The following is a 20,936-nucleotide window of genomic DNA, read 5'->3' as shown; positions in this document are numbered from 1 at the left end:
GACAAGGCTGCAGGGGAGGACTCAGTGAAGCAGGAAAACACATGTGATCCCCTGTGTGCCCAGCACCGCCATAAACAATACCTGCTGAACAGCCACCAAGGCTGGGGAGTTTTGATTCCTGCTTTTCAAGGTATCACCCTCAACTCGGAGTCCTGTGCCTGTTGTGATTTTTGGCTGGCAGCCCCTGTACCCAGCTCCCAAGGAGATGCCCTCAAAGTTTCTGCCCCCCGGGAGATGCCGTGGGCAGCCTGTCCTTTCCAGCTCCCCCAAATGCCTTTCTCTTTTCTTTTTCATAGCTTTGTTCCATGGAGGCAGCATCAGAGCAGCCTCTCACTCCTGAAGAGCACCTTCCCCACCCCCACGCGGCTTCCCACGAGAGAAATTCTGCCTTCCCCATTCCCCCCTCCCACCCCAATCCTCTCCTGTGGAACATGAGGTTATCACGCTGGAAGGACGGGATGCCATGCGGAGGGACCTGGAGAAGTGGGCCCAGGGGAACCTCATGAAGTTCCACAAGGACAAGTGCAGGGTCCTGCCCTTGGGTCGGGAAATCCTCACTGTCAATCCAGGCTGGGAGAGGACGTGGTAGAGAGCTGGTGAGAGGTGTCCCTGCCCATGGCAGGGGGTGGGACTCAATGATCTTTGAGGTCCCTCGCAGCCCTGAGCAGTCTGTGACCGTTGCTGGAAAAGCTTTGGGACAGCCCAGGGAAGGACACAGAATAGAAATCCGTGGTAGGGCTGTTGCAGAGCCGAGCCTCAGCTTGGGTACCCCAAGCGCTCCCAGTTTGGGCTATTTTGGACCGGAAACACCCATCTGTCCCCAGAAGCATCCCCTCCCCCTGGTGGCACAGACAGAAAGGAGCCCTTTGGCCACCAACAGATTTAATTCCCCAGTGCTGCTGCCAGAAAATCGGGGTCAGGGGGGTGTGGCTGTCCCCCACACCTGGGCCACTGGGGGTGGGCTGGGTGACAGCACCAGCACCAAAGGTCCCCAGTGATTTCAGTTCCCAGGTGGTGAAGCAGGGTGGGCTTGGTGTGAGCCAGGTGCTGCTCCACGGGGCTGGGTGTCACGCTGCCGGCGTGCCATGCACTCGCCGAAAGCACGGACCTGGGGCTGGCAATGGCGCCAGTCCTGCCGCGCCGCCATGCAGTCCTGCAGCTCCCGGTGCTGCGCGGCGCAGCCCGTGCGTGAGATCAGGGCGTCCACTGGGTCCTCCTCCTCCTCAGCCTTCTTCAACGACGGAGAGTTCCTGGCGTGCCCGGGTCTCGCCATCGCTGAGCCAGGCTGGAGCAAGGAAGCAGGGTTTGGGGTGCTACCTTCCCCTTCTTTGGGGGCACAAATTTCCGGGTGCCCAACACCCCACCCGTGGGTGCTCAGCACCCTCCTCACCCCCCACCTGCCCTTTCGCCCCAGCACGAGCCGTGCACTTTCTATGCCACTCCCGCGGGGGTCCAGCACCGGCCCCCACGGCCCCCCTTTCCCTTTCCCTTCCCCTTTCATTGCCTGCCCCCTCCCCCTCCATTGCCTTGCCCGCGCCCGCGCCCGCCCCCGCCCCCCCCCCCCCCCCATACCCCTCCCCGTGCCTACCCAGCGGCGCAGCGCGGCCCCTTTAAGCCCGGTGACGGGGCGGGGCGCGACCGCGGAAGCGCCCGCTCACTGGCGGCGTCTTTCCCTTTGCGCTTGGTGGGGGGCGGCGGGCAGGCCGGAGGCGGCAGAGGCGGCGTCGGCCGCGCTGGGATGGCGGCGGCGCTGCGGGTGCAGAGCGACTGGAGCCGGGCGCTGAGGTGGACGCGGCCCTCGCCGTCCCCTTCCCCCGCTCCCTTCTCTGCTCTCTTTCCTCCGGCTCCGCTCACAGCCGCTCTTCCTCTCCGCAGGAGGGACGAGGGTGAGGCCTGGCTGAGCTGCCGCAGCCCTGGTGAGTGCTGAGGCGGTGTGGGGGGGATCAGGGGGTGGCGGGCTGGGGCGAGAGGAGGCACACGGGGACACAGCACGGGCAGTGCTGTCAGGGACCGCAGAGATGGTTGAGTCCCGCCCCCTGCCATGGGCAGGGACACCTCTCACCAGCCCCAGCTGCTCAAGGCCCCATCCAACCCAGCCTTGGACACCTCCAGGGAGGGGGCAGCCACCACTTCCCTGGGCACCCTGTGCCAGGGCCTCACCACCCTCAGAGGGAAGAATTTCTTCCCATTATCCAATCTAAATTTCCCCCCTTCCAGTTTAAACCCGTCCCCCCTCGTCCTGTGTCTCCCTGCCCTTCTGAAAAGTCCCTCCCCAGCTTTCCTGTAGCCCCTTCAGGGACTGGAAGGTGCTGTAAGATCTCCCCAGAGCCTTCTCTTCCCCAGGCTGACCCAGACCACCTCTCCCAGCCTGGCTTCACAGCAGAGGTGCTCCAGCCCTCTGATCATTTCCGTGGCCTCCTCTGGGCTTGTTCCACCAGTCCCATGTGCTGTTTACGTTGGGGACTCCAGAGCTGGATGCAGTATTCAAGAAATTAATTAGGTTTTTATCTAGTATAAACAGGGCAAGTGAATAGTTTTCAACTCTGTGCTCATGTTTTGTTCTAAAATCTGTCTCTAAGGGCTAAATTATATGAAATGCTCCAGGCTGGGTTGGTGTAAAGAATTGCAGCAAAATTCCTTTCAGGTCCAGCTGAATCCATAACTTTTCCTTGTGTTTGTCAGGTTAATCAAGATCTTACTCACTTTTACAGTGCTAAACCCGAGGTTGAAACTAATAGCATTTACAGGATCCTAGAATCCCCTGGGTTAGAAGAGACCCTTGAGTTCACCGAGTCCAATCAGGGCCTGGTCCACCTCTAGATCATGTCCTTAAGCTCTTCATCTACACCTCTTTTAAATACCTCAAGTCTGGGGCTTAAGGGGGTGGAGGGGTGCTGTGGGTTAGGAGAGATGAGGGCAGTTGGGGGGCTGTGTAAGAAGGAGTGAGGGCGGTTGGGAGTGTTTCCTGTGTCTCAGGGAGGGCTGAGGGTGGTTGGGAGGGGTGCCCTGTGGTTTGGGGCGGGCTGAGGGGAAGATAAGCTGGGGAGGGGGTGGGGTTGAGAGGTGGCTGAGCTGATGGCTGTTCTCCCCACAGGGAAGCCCACCCTGTACGGCAGCTTGACCCGCCGTGGGCTCAGCACTGAGGGCGTCCCTGACATCGCTGCTTCCGAGGGCTTCGTGGTTGGGGAAGTCACCGAGGTGCTGGGGTGGGCTGGGGGATCGGTAACTGCCTTCTGTGTGTGAAGGGGTGGTACTGTTATACCAGCCAAAATAAGAGCCTAAAACTGTTTCCCAGTTCCCTGCATGGATTATCCAGCTGTCCTTGGCACCTCGCCTGTGCTGGGTCCTGGAGCTGGTCCGTAGCATCCGCTCATGAGTCTCCCTCTCTGGAGGTATTCAAGACCCATCTTGAGTTCCCAAGGTGAACTCAACTACAAGCCCCAAGCTGCTGTTCCCAGACTGCCACTGGTCACACACAGCCAAACTGGTGAGGTGGAACAGGTCTGGAACGAGGTGTACAGGGAAGGCAACAGCTCCCAGCAAAACAAAGTATATGGAGCAGGAGATCACCAGTATCTTCTCATGGAAGAACTTTTCCTGGTGAGGGTGAGGGAGCCCTGGGACAGGCTGCCCAGGGGGGTGTGGAGTCTCCTTCTCTGGAGATATTCCAGCCCTGTCTGGATGCCGACCTGTGCGCCCTGTCCTAGGGAGCTGCTTTGGCAGGGGGTTGGACCTGATGATCTCCTGAGGTTCCTTCCAACCCCTGGGATTTTGTGATCATGCTGGGGTCGTGTGTCCCATAATCTTAGCATCTCCTGACTTAGAAGGGACCCACATGGATCATAGAGTTCAACTCCTGGCTCTACACAGGCCCAGCCAACTCCTGTGGCCATAATGGCCATCACTTCCCACCCCAGGCTTTGTGTCTTGCAGCAGTAGAACGAAGCAAGCCCAACACTCTGCTTCATCCCTCCTCAGGCTCTTGAGAGACCACAGCCAGGTCCAAACCACAGTTCCACCTCGACAGCCTGACGGCCCTTCTAACTCTTCTTCTTCCCTTTTCTTCCCTCCTCTAGAAAAGCATTCTCATTTCTTGTCCACATGAAAATGCATCCACAAAGTTTCTGGCTCCTTACACAACTTTTTCCAGGATTCATCAGAAAAGTGTAAGTAACCTTGTGAAATGAGGTGGGGGGGAAACACATGGGACTGACCCCGAGCTTTCGCAGCGTGTCTCAGGCGTGTTGCATGCTTGGTCTGAGGGTTGACCAGCAGTGTGACTTCATATTTGAACTGGGTCATTAAATGTTATAGGATCAGAGAAACTTGGGGAAGTTGCTTGTGATTGGGAAAGCTGGAGAGCTGGGCAGGGAGAAACCAGGTGAGGTTTGATAAAAGCAAGTGGAGAGTCTTGCACTTGGGAAAGAATTGTACAGGCTGGGGGTGAGCTGCTGGAGAGGAGCTCTTCAGAGAAGGACTTGGAGGTCCTGGTGGGTGACAGGGTGGCCATGAGCCAGCAGTGTGCCCAAGGAGGCCAGTGGGATCCTGGGGTGCATGAAGAGGAGCGTGGCCAGCAGGTCAAAGGAGGGGATCATCCCCCTCTGCTCTGCCCCGGTCAGGTCACACTTGGAGTGTTGTGTTCAGTTCTGGGCTCCCTGGTATAAAAGGGACAGGGATCTCCTGGAGAGAGTCCAGAGGAGGGACACGGAGATGATGAAAGGCCTGGAGCATCTCCCCTGTGAGGAAAGGCTGAGTGAGCTGGGGCTGTTCAGCCTGGAGAGAAGCAGCCTGAGAGGGGATCTGATCAATGGTTATCAATATCTGAAGGGTGGGACACAGGGGGACATGGCCAGCCTCTTCTCAGTGTCTGTGGGGACAGGACAGGGGGCGATGGCTTCAAGTTGGAAGTTTCTTGGGGTCCCTTCCAACCCAGACCAGTCTGTGATTCGATGATTCTTGTCCTTGTGTAAGGGTGTTAAGTGTTAGAAGAGCGTTACCAGGCTGGAACTGTGAAGCCGTGGTGATGGAAACTCTGCGAGGTGCTTTAAATCCCCCCAGCAGTGTATGTCTGGGGGTGACAGTAGCACCCGGGGATGTACTTAGCAGGTCTCCCCCAGCAAGGAATTAGGCTCTGGAGCAGAAAACCCTATGTAGGAGGTGACACAAAGCTAATGTTTGGTGTTTCCACCCTCCTGCAGGTTACCTGTCTCGACATTTCCAGCGGCGGTGGGCTCGGCGTGTCAACCAGCACAGATGGGACCATGAAAATCTGGCAGGCTGCAAATGGAGAAATAAGAGTAAGAGCATCTAGCTTTGATGTTGTGTGTTGGCTGTGACCTTAACAAAGTCCTTTGACCATGAATTCAGTCAGGCTACCCATACACTGTGGCCTAGGGAAGGTGGGAACCTGACTTTTGATTGCAGAGCTAATTGAAATTATCCACCTGGGAGGTTTGAAGTTCAATCTCTTGGAAAGCCTGACTGCTCCCAAGGGAAATGATGGCTGGCAATCCAGAGGGAAATCCCAGGTTGAAAACGAGAAAGGGTAGTTAGGAATGACAGCTCCTAACCTGTGTGCTGCAAGCCCTGAATTGGCTTCTGCAGTAGAGAAGAGGTGAGGAAAAAGACTCCTGCCTGTGATGAATTAACTGGGTCGTGGCTAGAAACACCGGTTACTGTGGTTCTTGTGCAGCTTGACCTGTCAGCTGCTTGTTTAGCAATGGATAAAGACATTTCACCCGTTCTTAGAACCAAATGTAGCATCCTTTGCTGTGTAATTAGCGACTCCAGCAGTGGAGGGAGGCACAAAGTGGACCTGCCAGCTCTGTGCCTGCCTCAAATTGAGATGAGTTCCCTTGCAAGAACCCAGACCCAGAGGATTTGAGCTTAATCCACTGCCCACGTGTGAACACCAAGTTTTAGAATCCCAGACTGATCTGGGTTGGAAGGGACCCCAAGGATCACAGAGTTCCAACCGCCCTGCCACAGGCAGGGCCACCAACCTCCAGGCCTGGAGCTACACAAGGGTGCCCAGGGCCCCATCCAACCTGGCCTTGAACACCCCCAGGTACAGGGCACCCACCCCCTCTCTGGGCAGCCCGTTCCAGCCCCTCACCACTCTTTCTGGAAAGAACTTCCCCCTAATATCTAATTTAAACCTCCCCTCTGTTAGCTTTAATCCACCCCCCTTGTCCTGCCATTAATTACCCTTTTAATAAGCCATTTCCCCTCCTGTTTATCTGCTTCCTTTAGGGAAGGGAAGGCTGCAGTGAGGTGCCCCCAGCTCCTTAAGTCTCTCTCCGTAGGGGAGGTGCTCCAGCCCTCTGATCATCTCCATGGCTCCTCTGACCCCTCTCCAACAGTCCCACATCTTTCTTGTGTTGGGGCCCCAGCTCTGGACACAGGACTCCAGCTGGGGCCTCCCGAGGGCAGAGCAGAGAGGGACAATCCCCTCTTCTCCAGTGTCACAGCTCAAGAGTCGCTCTGTGTAAGGGTGATAACAATGGAACTAGCACGTAGTTCTTTGTTTTCCAGAGACTGTTGGAAGGCCATGTGTATGATGTGAATTGTTGCAGGTTTTTTCCATCGGGCCTGGTGGTTCTGAGTGGAGGAATGGATGCCCAGCTAAAGATCTGGTCAGCAGAAGATGCCAGCTGCGTAGTAACATTTAAAGGTCACAAAGGAGGTACAGAGTGCTCAGGCTTTAAATACTGCTTCATCTGCCATGTGTATAACTGTTTTGTGCCTGAGGGGTAACGGTCAGTCACCAGCCTACTGGAACAGGCTGCCCAGGAGGGGAGAAGCCTCCCTTGTAAGGCAAGACAAGACAACCCCTTTTTCCTTTTTCTCCTTTGGGTTTTGGGGAAATATTTTGACTCCTCCAAGTCTCAGGATGTCACCATGTGAAGATGCCCTGGCTGCAGGGCTAACCAAGGGTCAATAAAAGCTGGGACTTGGCTACAGAAGCCCAGCCAGAGGTAGATTTTGAGTGGCATGTGGTCAGGGCTGTGGGCTTTGGCTTCTGCCCCCTCAGAAATCTGAAATGCGTTTAAAAGATGTGCCGGTTCTGAGGATAAACCTGGCTGGACCTGTGTGGAGCCAGGAGTTGGACTCGGTGATCCATATGGGTCCCTTCCAAGTCAGGAGATTCTGGGATAAACAGCTCTAGGGTGAGGCTGAAGGCCACTCTCTACAGGGCGATGACAGGAAGAGTTTCATCTAGTGCAGTCACTACAGATATTTCTATTTGAGTTCTGGGAGCTTGATAGAATCACAAGGCTGGAAAAGACCTTAAGATCATCAAGTCCAACCATTCCCATCCTAAGCACAACCATAACCCTAAGTACCTCATCTACCCTTTTTTTAAAACACCCCCAGGGGTGGAGACTCAGCCCCCTCCCTGGGCAGCCTGTTCCACAGCCCCACAACTCTGCCAGGGAAGAACTTTTCCCTCCCATCTGAGCTGACCCTGCCCTGGTGCAGCTTGAGCCCATTTCTCTTTGTCCCATCTCCTGTCCCCTGGCTGAAGAGACCATCACCCACCTCTCTGCACCCTCCTGGCAGGTCAGTGGAGACACTGAGAAGGTCTCCCCTCAGCCTCCTGTTCCCCAGGCTCAACACCCCCAGCTCCCTCAGCTGCTCCTCAGATGATTTGCAAAGCATCAATTAAATCCTCTAACCATCATTTTTCAGATCCAGACTCAACATCCCCATGGTTAACTCTTTTGGGGATGTTAGCAACTGGAATGAACTGTGCTTCTGATGTTGCTGTAGCTGGATGATGTGGATGCTTCTTGCCCCACACAAGCCTTAGCATGATCCAGAGTTGGGCTGGGCTTGGACTTCTGTCCAAGTTAGAGGCTGATTTTGGAGCTGGAAACTCAGCTGTGATATCAGCTCAGTCTGAGGCAAGGTGTTGCCAATTATTTTACTGGTGATTCATGAAGTCACAGAAGCATAGGGGTTGGAAGGCACCTCCAGAGCCCATTGGGTCCAACCCCCCTGCCAAAGCAGCTCCCTAGGACAGATCACACAGGTCGGTGTCCAGCCGGGGCTGGAATATCTCCAGAGAAGGAGACTCCACACCCCCCGAGCAGCCTGTCCCAGGGCTCCCTCACCCTGACCATGAAAAGTTCTTCCATGATACTGGTGATAATCTGCCTTTGTGCCAGGTGATGGCTCCTGCTCCATATGCTTTGCTTTGCTGGGGGCTGTTGCCTTCCCCGTACACCTCGTTCCAGACTTGTTCCAGCTCAGCCAGTTTGGCTGTGTGTGACCGGTGGCAGTCTGGGATCAGCACTTTGGGGCTTGTAGCGCAGTTCACCTTGGGCAATGAGCTGCTGCGTCTGTCCGTCTTCCATGCTGTCTGTCTGACTGTGGCCTTTGCCTTGACACAGGTATTTTGGACACTGCCATTGTGGATCGGGGAAGAAATGTCCTCTCCTGCTCTAGGGATGGCACCGTGCTTCTCTGGGACTGCGGGAAATCCTCCTGCCTGGGTGTCATCGCTGACTGTGGCTCTCCTGTCAACGGCATCGCTGTGGGTGCTGCTGACAGCTCCCTCAACCTGGGCTCGCCTGAAAAAGCTCCTAGTAAGGATCTTGCTCTTAAAAATTCATATTTCTTCTCCTAGCCCAAACTGCTTAGGTTTGTCACCAATAATGCTGAGTGTGGGGCTTGCTTCTGTGCCCCTCCTATCTGGGGAAGGGACCCTGGGTGACCAGACCAGAGCACTCTGGTCCTGTGGAGGAGTTGAGCGTTATCAAGCAGGTTAAGACCGACTGAGTCTCTCTAATTGCTCCTGGGGTGTCTCAGTTACTGTTACACAGCCAGGGAATTTGAGTATTATAAAGGAAAAGCTTTATGTGGAGTGAACTGGAGACACATGGCTCTTTCCTTGTGGTGGTGTGGCTCTGGCTGGAGGCCAGACATCCACCAAAGCTGCTCTGTCAGTGCCCTTCTCAGCTGGACAGGGGGAAAATAGATATTGAGGGGCTCAGGAGTGGAGATAAGGGCAGGGAGAGATCATTCCACAATCAGCGTCAGGGGCAGAACAGACTCAACAGGGAATAAAGGAGAGAGACTCTAATTGATGGCACTGCCCTGCACCCCCAGTGACACCAGAGTTGGGTGATGAGAAGTGTGGCCAGATCTTAAAGCACCTCCCCCCACCCCTCCCTTGTCAGCAGACTGAGCTTTAGCCAGGATTTCACTCCCTTCTTCCCCCCATTGTGGAACGGGGAGGGTCAGGGACTGGGGGAATGGGGATTTGGGTCAGTTTCTCACGAGCTGTTTTCCTTCCTTCTTAGCTGGGGAGGGAGGGATGGGGGCATTCCTCACCCCCTCTCCCTGCTGCACTGTGGGGTCCCACCCACAGCAGACAGTCCTCCAGGAACTTCTCCCGACATGAATCCTTTCCTGTGGGGCTTGAGCTCCTCACCAAGTGCCTCAGCGTGGGTCCTTCCATGGGGAGCCGACCTTCAGGCCCACCCAGACTGCTCCAGCCTGGTCCCCTACAGGGTCACAAGCTTCCCTCCCTCCCACCCAGCAGACCTGCTTCGGTGTGGGTCTGTCTGTCCACAGGCTCCAGGTTTCACTGCCAGGAGCTTGCTCACACCTGGGATTCCTACGGGGTCACAGCGCCCTTCAGGTGTTCCCACCTGCTCCAGCACGGGATCGTCCATGGGCTGTAGATGGGATCTCTGCTCCCTGTCATCATCCATGGGCTGTGGGGGGACACCCACTCCACCATGGGTTTCTCCAGGGGCTGCAGGGGCATCTTTCTCTCCGGCACCTGGGGTGCCTCCTCCCCCCTTCCCTGCCCTTGGTAGCTGCACAGCTCCTCACATCTTCACTCCCTTCTCTGGGGGCACAAAGCAGCTGCTTGAGGGTTTGTTTCTCCTCACTGTGGTTCCCAGAGATGCTGTGACCATCGCTGATGGGCTCGGCCTTGGTCAGCAACGACTCCGGCCTTGAGCCATCTGGTGTTTGCTCTGTGGGGCCTGCAGAGAGCTTCTGGCTGCTTTTTGGCAGCCCCCCTTCTCCATGAGAACCCAGCCACCCAAAACTGTGAGACTCAGGGTACAGAGTTAACACCATTACGGGTTCAGCTGTCAGGTTTGGGTATCACCAAGGCTCATTCCGTCCCCCGCTGGAGTGAACTGATGTCTTTGTCAGGTGACCGTGAGGTTGGGACAGAAGGGAAAGTCCTGCTGCTGGCTCGAGAAGATAAGAAGCTTCAAGGAGTGGGACTGCAGAGCAGGCAGCCGGTAAGGGGACTCTCAGAGGTGTTTCCCTGGGGAAGGTGCTAGAAAATCCGCTCAGAGGCATCAGGCCTTTGGCTTCTGTTTCCTTGGGTTGGAAGCTGTGGGTTGTGTGGCTGTGCAGAGCACTGGGCTGAGGAATGAAACCAGGTTCAAAACAACCCAGATCAGTGAGGTGGTTAGTGTTAATCCTGTTCCTTTCCCCTGGTGAGGTCCCCCCCAGGCCACACAACGGGACAGAGCCAGGCCAGGTGGTGGTGGGGAGCTGATCCACCTGCCTTTGGGCTTGTGTGCTCCCCAGATATGCTCTAAACGAAACACCAGTACCACAAAGTGGTGCTGTCTGTGCTTCCCACTGGCCAGATTTATTTGAGAGGGGGGAGGTTAAGGATTAGGAATTGGCTCTGGAATTTAACCCAGGTACTGGGTTAAATGAAAGGCTCTTTAAACACTGGCCAGTAGATGTCACCGTGAGTGCAGGAACCGCAGGCTGCCTCCTGCATCCAGAGTGGAAAGCTGCTCTTGGTTCTGCCTGGTGTTTTAACCACGGTGTGAAGGGAACCTCAGGTGGTCAGCAGTCCATTGCTCTCCTTTTGGAGAGGGAAGATGGTGGTGAATGGAGTCACAAGTGGTGTTCCTCAGGGGTTGGTCCTCCAACCCACCCTCTTTAATATCTTCATTGATGATTTGGAGGAGGGAATTGTGTGCTCCTTCAGTAAGTTTGCAGATGACACCAAGTTAGGGGGAAGTGTGGATCTGGCAGAGGGTGGGAATGCCCTCCAGAGGGACCTGGGCAGCTTGGATCGATGGGGAGAGGCCAGTGGGATGGAGTTCAACACGGTGACACGACGGATCATGACGTGAGGAGGTCTCCCCTCAGCCTCCTCCAGGCTGAACACCCCCAGCTCCCTCAGCCACTCCACGCAGGATCAAATCTCGGCCTTTTGGCTAAGAGTGTAGTGTCTCTTCTTATCAGTTTAATATCTGATACGTCCTTGATGAGAGGCCTTTATATTAAATGAATTTTTGATCTTGGGAGTTGAACCCTGAATTTGCCTGTGGCAGGGGGGTGGGAACTTGGGGTCCCTTCCAACCCAGACCATTCTGTGATCCTGTGCGTTGCCCTCCAGCCCCTTCCCCAGCCTGGTTGCCCTTCTCTGGACACATTCCAGGACCTCGGCGTCCTTCTTACGGTGAGGAGCCCAGAACTGGACCCAACAGTCGAGGTGCAGCCTCACCAGTGCCCAGTCCAGGGACACAGGATCATCGAGTCCAACCCCAGGATCCAGGAGCATTTCCTGACTGCGCCGTGTCTGCTGACTTGGCGAGACTGATCCTGGAGACCTGTTCTCCTGCCCATCTTGGAGCAGGGCTGAGGGGTTACTAACCTGGCTCTGGGTTTGCCAGTTTGTGCTGTGGCTCCTGGAACTTCTGGGTGTCCCGTGGCCTCATCTGTCAGTGTCTGACCCTTGCATTTGTTCTGTGTCCTCAGGTGTTCCTCTTCATCGGATCCGATGCGTTCAACTGCTGCACGTTCCTCTCTAGTACCTACATCCTAGCAGGGACTCAGGATGGGAACATCTATCAGCTGGATGTGAGAAATATTAGGTGAGTGTGTGCCAGGAGCTGGGAGTTATTGAACAACCAACATGATCTCCTACTGGAAGGCGACCTGCTCAGTAAAAGGATCATATAATCATAGACTGGTCTGGGTTGGAAGGGACCCCAAGGATCATAGAGTTCCCACCCCCTGCCACAGGCAGGGCCAACAACCTCCAGGCCTGGATCTACACAAGGTTGCCCAAGGCCCCAGACCATCCTGGCCTTGAACACACCCACGGATGGGCCACCCACCACCTCTCTGGGCAGCCTGTTCAAGAGGGCAAGGTGTGGATGTTGTCTACCTGGACTTAGTAAAGCCATTGATGCTGTTTGTTAGGGCACTCTCCTGGAGAACCTGGCTACTCAGGGCTTGGGTGGGCTTACGCTTCACTGGGTAAGAAAAAGAGCTGGATCCCCGGGCCCAAAGAGTTGTGGTGAATGGAGTTAAATCCAGTTGGTGGCCGGTCACAAGTGGTGTTCCCTGGGCTCAGTTCCCAGACACTCCTGGGTGATCACTGATCACACCCCCACGTCCTGCAGATGTTCCTCCTGTTATCTTCTAACCCTGAGCTCGTATTCACGCATTGGGGTGGGCTCCTGACTACAGCCTGTAACCACCTTCCTTGTTTCTTCTCCTCCTTCTAGTGCTCCAATCCAGGTGATCCATAGATCAGGAGCACCAGTGCTGTCGCTGCTCCCATACCGAGACGGATTTATCGCCAGCCAAGGTACCTCAAGTGTTCCCCTCTTCCAGTAGAAATTGTAGAAGCAAATTGAGGAGCTTTGTGCTCTTCGTTACCCTTTTACATATAAGCACAGTCTGTGTGGGCAGTGTGTCCCTGGCAATGAGTGAGGGGATGTAGCTGTGTTACATGGCTGCTGTTGGCATCATGAGTTCCGTTCCTCACCTTCCCTGTGTTCCTCCAGAATAGGGTCTGAGGGCGCCTCTCGGCTGCTAGAGCCTTTTCTCATCTCTCTGACATCTTCACAGCATGTTTCCCTCTGTACCCTGTGATCAGTGACCCTGTACTGGGCATTGGTGAGGCTGCTCCTCCAGTGCTGAGTCCAGTTCTGGGCTCCTCACCATCAGAAGGACATGGAGGTCCTGGAGCAAGTCCAGAGAAGGGCAGCCAGGCTGGGGAAGGGGCTGGAGGGCAAATCCTCTGAGGAGTGGGTGAGGGAGCTGGGGGTGTTGAGCCTGGAGAAGAGGAGGCTGAGGGGAGACCTTCTCAGCGCCTCCACTGACCTGCCAGGAGGGTGCAGAGAGGTGGGTGATGGTCTCTTCAGCCAGGGGACAGGAGATGGGACAAGGGGAAATGGGCTCAAGCTGCACCAGGGCAGGGTCAGCTCAGATGGGAGGGAAAAGTTCTTCCCTGGCAGAGTTGTGGGGCTGTGGAACAGGCTGCCCAGGAAGGGGGCTGCGTTGGACTTGATGAGCTTAAAGGTCTTTTCCAACCTCAGGATTCTGTGCCCAGGCCTTTTCACTGGGCCCACTGGAGCTGTCTGTAATTAAGAGCGTGGCTCACTTCACTAATCGCCCTGTTTTCCTTCCTCTGGCCAGGCGATGGAACCTGCTTCATCATTCAGCAAGACCTCGATTACATCCTGGATCTCACAGAAGCGGACTGTGACCCTGTGTACAAGGTGAGGGATGCTGTCTTATCACCCCAGGTAAGGGGTGTAGGGAAGCTTGATGCCAGGTAGCAGGCAGCTGCCCTTATCTCAGGACTTGGCAGCCTGCACCTCAGGTTCCTTCACACAGTTGCCTTTTAAGCTGGTTTCCCCCCCTCCCCCAAATAATCTAAATATTTGGCATAAACAAACCCTCTGGCCTCTTATCTGCATCATGCAGGAGCGATACCAAAGCAGCAGAGTAGCTTGGTTGTTGGAGCAGCTCTGGCAGAATTAACTGAGCTGTGAATTAATTGCTTGGAGGATCCTTGGGGGTAGAAGCAACAGCTGGCTGGGCACTGCTGCCTCTTCTCTTGCCCCCTGGTGACTCGGGACCCAAAAGCAGGCCTCTGGCTCCTGTGTTTCCGGACACCCCGCTGCCCTTGGGAGTGTGACACGGGTTCCCTCAGCTCTCAGCTTGGTGGTGCCAGTGGAAATGTGCTTTTGGTTTTAACCCACAGAATCACCAGGTTGGAAAAGTCCCTTAAGCTCAGGGAGTCCTGTCCTGTGCTGACCCAGATCTCTCAGTACCTCATCTCCCCATCTGTTAAACACCCCCTTGGGATGGGGACTCAGCCCCTTCCCTGGGCAGCCTGTTCCACAGCCCCACAACTCTGCCAGGGAAGAACTTTTCCCTCCCATCTGAGCTGACCCTGCCCTGGTGCAGCTTGAGCCCATTTCCCCTTGTCCCATCTCCTGTCCCCTGGCTGAAGAGACCATTGCCCACCTCTCTGCAGCCTCCTGTCAGGTAGCTGTAGGTGCTGAGAAGGTCTCCCCAACCCACTCCAGCTCTGCCAGCCAGTTTTCCCCCTTCTAAGTACCACTCCTGTGGAGGCTGAGATCTGACCCACACAACTCCTTGGTGTCTCACCCCCTTTTTGCATTTAACAGAAGAACCTCTGGAATCAATGCCAGAAACAGGCTGTTAGCTGTCACTTGAGCAGCAACTCTCCTTAAATCCCACTCACTTTCCCCTCCCTCTTTTTCAGGTAGCTGCTTGGGAGAAGCAAATTTACACGTGCTGCAGAGATGGCATAGTGAGGAGATACCAACTTTCTGACCTTTAGTTGCCTGGATCAGTGTGGAGTTGCACCAAAGTAACTCTTCCAAGCTTATTTTCTGGGGTGGTATGTTTGAGGTGCGTGTGTAGAAGCTTCTGAGGCCTGTGGAATCTTCTGAGGCCGTTGGGATGAGCGGGCTCTGTACAGCTGGTTTTGGGGATGTTTCTTACTGTGGGACAACTTTGGATTTTATTTTTTTAAATTTGGAGAGAGGGGCTCTGAGGTGTCAGGGAGGGTCTTGTGCTGCCACACATCTTCTCACTGCTGGCATGGGGCGTGGGGGGTGTGTGTGTAAAATAATAAAATATATTGGATGTGGGGGTGACCTTATGGCAGAATGGCCTGAAATAAAGCAACTGCTTTAGTAACACCATGTGGGAAATACATTTTCACAGACTCACAGAACTGCAGGGGTTGGAAGGGACCTCCAGAGCCCATCGGGTCCAACCCCCCTGCCAAAGCAGCTCCCTAGGACAGGTCGCACAGGTCGGCGTCCAGACGGGGCTGGAATATCTCCAGAGAAGGAGACTGCACACCCCCCTGGGCAGCCTGTCCCAGGGCTCCCTCACCCTCACTGGGAAGAAGCTCTTCCCCAGATTGGTGTGGAACTCCCTGTGCTCCAACTTGAGGCCATCGCCCCTTGTCCTGTCCCCACAGACAATGAGAAGAGGCTGGCCATGTCCCCCTGTGTCCCACCCTTCAGATATTGATACCCATTGATCAGATCCCCTCTCAGGCTGCTTCTCTCCAGGCTGAACAGCCCCAGCTCACTCAGCCTTTCCTGGAGGGGAGATGCTCCAGGCCTTTCATCCTCTCCGTGTGCCTCCCTCCTCTGGACTCTCTCCAGGAGCTCCAGGAAAACTCATTTTAAAAAGCCAAAGTGTTTTTAAAAGGAAATAGAAAGAACCCGCGGGCGAGGCGGGGCCCGGGGCGGGAGGGCAGAACTGCCCCTGCCGTGCTGCCCTGCGCGGCCCGGAAGCGCCGGGCTCCATGGCAACGGGACGCCATGGGGCAGAACTACTACGCCGTGCTGGGCCTGGAGCGGGGGGCCGCGGACGCCGACATCAAGAAGGCGTGAGGGGCTGCGGCCTGGCGGAGAGGGGAGCCCCAAGGCCGGCCGGCGCTGGGGGGGTGCGGGACGGGGGTGTTGGGGATGGGGGAAGCCCCGTGTGTCTCCGCAGCAGGGCCCTGAAGTGGGAGGTGGGGAGGAGGGAGGGGCCTGGGAGAAGCGGCAGGGCCACAAATCCTGGGAGAAGGAGGGAGGGAGCAGCCGGGGCTGGGGGTGTCCTGTCCCCGCGTCCCCGCCCCCCCAGGGCTGGCTGGCTGCAAGGCTGGCTTTTCCCTTCTTTTCCCCTCCATAGCTATCGGAAACTGGCCTTAGAGAATCATCCATTCAAATGCAAGGAGCCCTGGGCACCGGAGAGGTTCAGGCAGCTGGCAGAGGCCTATGATGTGCTCAGCGACCGTAAGTGTGGGGACAGTCCCTGCCCCTGGGTCTGGGGGGGGGGTGGGCCTGGCAGTGAGACGCCTCTGCTCCGGCCAGAGGTCTAAGCCCCCTGTCATTAGCACCCTATGGAAGTGGCATCAGCCCTTGAGCCCCAGCAGCTGGCAGCTCTTCCTGCTGCCATCCCACTTGGAGAGGGATGGAAGCCCTTCTCCAGCCTCTTCCCGATCGCAGCCTGGATCTCAGGCTCTTCCCCTGCTGTGGGAGACCATGGCCGGTGCTGACTGCTCCTTGTTCCCTAAGCCATGAAGAAAGGGATCTACGACAAGTATGGAGAAGAGGGTCTCAAAGGTGGCATCCCCTTGGAGTTTGGGGACGAGAACCCCTGGAGCGTGGGCTACGTGTTTCACAACAACCCTGACAAAGTCTTCAGGGAGTTCTTTGGTGGAGACAACCCCTTTGCAGGTAGGTGGGGGTGACACTCTCCTAACACATGAGCATGTGGCTGTGAAGTTTAACAGGGGCAAGTGCTGCATTCTGCCCCTGGGAAGGGGTGACTCTGGCTGCACACCCGGGCTGGGGGATGAGGCACTGGAGGCCAGTCGTGCTGAGAGGGGTTTGGGGGAGTCTTGGTTGATAGCAAGTTACCCTTGAACCAGCAGCATGTGCAAGCAGCCAGGAGGGGCAACCACATCCTGGGGTGCTCTGACTTGACCTGTGTGGAGCCAGGGGTTGGACTCGATGGGCCTTATGGGTCCCTTCCAGCTCAGGAGGTCCTGGGATTCAAAATAAACACACTCCTAGGGAAAGACCACTTCAGCTGGAGCGGGAATGTGGTCACAAGCAGAAGGAGATGAGAGGTTCCTGTTTGCCTGGCATCCTTGGGGTGCTCCGTGATAAGGAGACCCCAGGGGACTCCCCGACCTCTGGTCAGAGTGAGGTGACCCCCTGCTCTGCTCACTCACCCAGAGTTCTTTGACAAGGATGGCTCGGAGCTGATCCTGCCCTTCGGAGGGCTGCGAGGAAGAGGAGCGATGAAGCAAGACCCCCCGATCGTGCGGGATCTCTACCTCTCCCTTGAAGACCTTTTCCATGGCTGCACCAAGAAGATTAAGATCTCCCGTAGGGTGGGTGGAGGTGGGGAGCTCAGCAGGGGGAGGAATTTGGGTCTGGACTCTGGCTGTAGGATGTTTTGGTGGCAGAACCTGAGGTTTTAGAGCTGGTCCTGCTCAGGGGGCTTGGCAGACCCCGGCACTCCGCATCTGTGCTGTGCCACAGAGAGGAATCTGAACCAGACTGAGCACAGATGCTGGAAGGATCTGAGCTGGTACCCTCCTCCTCTGGCTGGAGATGGGGAAATCAGCAGGAGGGGATGATGTAAAAGCTGATGGGAACAAGGGGCTTATTTTGGAGAGGGGACACAGCATTTCCTGGGCAACCACAGACTCATTTTCCCTTGGGGCTGCATCTCCTTCATGCTGTCAGCAATCTGTATCCCTCTTCCTGCTGTCACCATCTCCTGGTTCCAGCCCTGAGTGTCTCCTGCTCAGTCTGACTCCATTTGTCCCTGCCATGCTGTGGAGTTGGAGCCACCCTCACTCTCCTCTGCACCGGCTTGAACGCAGCTGGATGAGCAGAGCAGCTGTGACCCCCTCTCCGTGCTGTCCCTCAGGGTGTCACAGCCCTGAGGAGCAGGACTTGGGGGTACCAGTGGGTGAGAAACTGGCCATGACCTGTCACTGTGCGCTGGCAGCCCAGAAAGCCCCCCCTGTCCTGTGCTGCATCCCCAGCAGCAGGACCAGCAGGGCTGGGAAAGGGGGATTCTGCCCCTGTGTTTGGGGGTCCGCAGGACAAGGAGGACATGGAGCTGTGGGAGCCAGTCCCCAGGAGCCCCAGAGATGATGGGAGAGCTTGAGCCCCTCTGCTCTGGAGCCAGGCTGGGAGAGCTGGGCTGGCTGAGCCTGGAGGAGAGAAGGCTGCTTCTGGGGAGAGCTCCCAGCCCCTTCCCATCCCTCAAGGAGAGCTGGAGAGGGGCTGGTGCCCAGGGCAGGGAGGGCCGGGCCCAGGGAAATGGCCTTGAGCTGCAAGAGGGCAGCTGGAGAGGGGCTGGGGGGCAGAAATCCTTCCCAGGGAGGGGGGAGGCCCTGGCACAGGGTACCTGGAGAAGCTGGGGCTGCCCCTGGCTGCGTCTCAGGGTTCAAGGCCAGGTTGGATGGGGCCTGGGGCACGCTGTGCTGGTGGGGGTGTCCCTGCCCGTGGCAGGGAGGCACTGGGGGGGAATTGGAGGTCCCTTCCAAGCCAACCCAGTCTGTGATTCTCTGAGCCAGCTCTTCTGATCCCCTCATCTCCCCCAGGTGATGAATGAAGATGGTCAGACAAGCACCATGAGAGAGAAAATCCTGACGATCGAGGTGCAGCCGGGGTGGAAGCGGGGCACTCGCATCACCTTTGAGAAGGAAGGAGACCAGGTAATGGTCATGGTGGGAAGTTCTGGGCCGGGTTTCCTCAGGACCAACCATCTCTCCAGGCCATGGGCACTTTGTCACATGGCTCCCAGCACAATTCCCTGGTCCTGATAGAAAACCATTTGGTTTCTAGCAAACCATCCCCAGGTGTCTTTTCAGTTTGGGTTTTTCTCCCCTTAATTTTAGGGCCCAAACATCATCCCATCTGACATCACCTTTGTTGTCCAAGAGAAACTCCACCCGAGGTTTCAAAGAGTCAACGACAACCTCACCTATGTCAGCACCATCACCTTGGGAAAGGTAAAGAGCCAAGGGAGGCAACGGGGCCAAGCCCAAACCTCTGCTTTCCCTCTGGGGCTGCAGATGCAGCTCTGAGTCCCACTCCCGTGCCTTGCAGGCCCTCATCGGCTGCACGGTGGACGTGAAGACGCTGGACGGGCGGCTCCTCAACATCCCCATCAACGACATTGTGGAGTAAGTGCTGCTGGGCAGATGGATGGCTGGGCTGGGTGGCCAGATGGGGCCTTTCTGCAGAGCTCGGTGGCCAAGGAGATGAACAGGCGCTCGGGAAGAATCACAGAGTCACAGAGTCACAGGGTTGGAAAAGCCCTTAAAGCCTCAGCCTCCTCTTCTCCAGGCTGAACACCCCCAGCTCTCTCAGCCGCTCCTCAGAGGATTTGCCCTCCAGCCCCTTCCCCAGCCTGGTTGCCTATTTCTGACACAAGCCAGGATGCCATTGGCCTTCCTGGTCACCCGGGCACACTGCTGGCTCATGGTCAGTCACCCACCACCCCCAGGCCCTTCTCTGCCTGACAGCTCTCCAGCCAGTCTCCCCCAGCCTGTAGCACTGCTCGGGGTTGTTCTGTCCCATGTGCAGCACTCCAGCCTGTTCAGATCCCTCTGAAGAGCCTCCCTACCCTAAGGCTGATCAACACTTCCTCCCAGCTTAGTGTCATGACCTCAGGATTGACCTGGAAAAAGGTGGGAAAGGCAGTGAGGTGAAGGCTGGGTGGTAGAGCCCACAGGGCACGGGACGTGGGGATGTGAGGCTGGAGGAGGACGGGCTGTCAGTTGAAGCTGGAGGAGCAAAGTGACCTCCAGAAACCCCCTGAGAAGCGTGCATGGGGCTCTGTGCCGTGACACGTGGCTGTGGGCTCCAGGCCAGGATTGTCCTGTGGCTCCTCAGCCCCTTCCTTTGCTTTGCAGCCCCAAGTACTGCAAGGTGGTGCCAGGGGAGGGGATGCCGCTGCTCCACGACCCCAGGCGCAAGGGCGACCTCCTCATCTACTTCAACATCTGCTTTCCCAAGAACCTTACAGCTGAGCAGAAACTGCTCTTACAAAGGGCTCTCCTCTCCTAGGGGACAATGTCCTTCCCCTTCCCCTCTCACCAATAAAGTGCTGGAGCCAGCACTGTCACAGGCCAGAGCTGGGTGCAGCCCTGGGATCCTTGAGGCTGTTTCTCCCGTCTCTCAGCTCCACCTTGTTTTCCCAACATGGTGCCAGCCTGCAGCAACCCAGAGGGTGATGGAGGATTCTTGTGGGGAGGGGGGGAGCAGGGGGGCTTGCAGTACTCCCAGCACAGCTTATGCATGAGGACAGGGAGGGTTTGGGCGTGCGGGGGTGGCAAGGGGAGTACTGGGAGGTAGCAGAAAAGATTTACTCCAAGCCTCGCTGTAGCCATGACAACGGTTGGGCTCTGGCAGATGTGATCCCTGAGGTGCCTCCAGGATGGTGGCGATGGCCTCAGGCGTTGGGCTCAGGAGGGGACCCCCTGCCCATGGCCATTGGGCCCCATTTCAGCTGCTCATAGGTGAGGAATGTCACAAGGCTCCAGGACCTGAGCAGCAGGAACCTTCCAGAGTGTCTGGGCTCAGGATGTCCTGTCCCATCTTCCTCCACTCCAGCAGCAGCTGCGTTTTGGAAGAGGATGGACAAGGGTGGCAAACCCCTTGTAGAAAGCCTCAGGGTCCGCCCCCTCCCCCCTCCCCCATGTTGGAGCAGGGCCAAGGCGCTGCAGCTGCCACCGTCCCCATCCTGCCCTGAGCTCAACTTAACCACCTCCATGGGGGGAGGAGGCAGCAATGGTTTTTGGGGTGCCTGCTCCCTGGTTCTCCCTGTCCATGGACACGGCGGGGGGTGACAACTCAGTCTTGGGGTGGAGAGAGGGGTGGGGGCTGTCTGCTGCAGGTGCCACGGCCCCCACAGGAGGCAGGGATGGAGGTTGGGGTCCCCACCTGAAGGGATGAGGGGTGTGGGTGAGGCCTGGAAACCCCTAGAACCCCACTTGGGGCTGGCGGGGCAGGGCAGTTAGGAGAGAATTGGGGGACTCCCCAAGGCAGCTGGAGGGGACAGGGTGCTCCACAGGGAGAGTGGAGGGCTGGGGCGGGGGGTCTGACACAGGATTGGGGTGTCCCAGGAGCAGACACAGA

At 56.7% G+C, this 20,936-nt stretch overlaps 2 protein-coding genes across 2 annotated transcripts; both read left to right on the top strand.

The window, feature by feature from the left end:
- Positions 1-1,738: 1,738 nt before the first annotated feature.
- LOC311199205 (proteasomal ATPase-associated factor 1-like) lies at positions 1,739-14,964 on the top strand (the record flags this gene model as incomplete). The annotated part of the gene is made up of 12 exons (XM_084273272.1): positions 1,739-1,785; positions 1,876-1,916; positions 3,095-3,198; positions 4,077-4,166; positions 5,199-5,297; positions 6,535-6,685; positions 8,397-8,591; positions 10,177-10,268; positions 11,755-11,870; positions 12,510-12,592; positions 13,426-13,508; positions 14,525-14,964. 12 exons carry the CDS (start codon positions 1,739-1,741, stop codon positions 14,600-14,602), a joined length of 1,179 nt encoding a protein of 392 aa, XP_084129398.1. The 3' UTR covers positions 14,603-14,964.
- Positions 14,965-15,602: 638 nt separating this feature from the next.
- LOC311201263 (dnaJ homolog subfamily B member 13-like) lies at positions 15,603-19,865 on the top strand (the record flags this gene model as incomplete). The annotated part of the gene is made up of 8 exons (XM_084275621.1): positions 15,603-15,670; positions 15,958-16,061; positions 16,344-16,505; positions 17,010-17,167; positions 18,395-18,508; positions 18,692-18,805; positions 18,903-18,979; positions 19,712-19,865. The coding sequence occupies 8 exons, from the start codon at positions 15,603-15,605 to the stop codon at positions 19,863-19,865; spliced, it is 951 nt and encodes a 316-aa protein (XP_084131747.1).
- Positions 19,866-20,936: the final 1,071 nt, after the last annotated feature.

The sequence above is a fragment of the Gallinula chloropus genome (assembly GCF_964237585.1).
Source record: "Gallinula chloropus genome assembly, chromosome: 1".
NCBI lineage: Eukaryota > Metazoa > Chordata > Aves > Gruiformes > Rallidae > Gallinula > Gallinula chloropus.
Note: the sequence above shows the minus strand (reverse complement) of the source record. Positions and strands in the feature narration are given on the sequence as shown.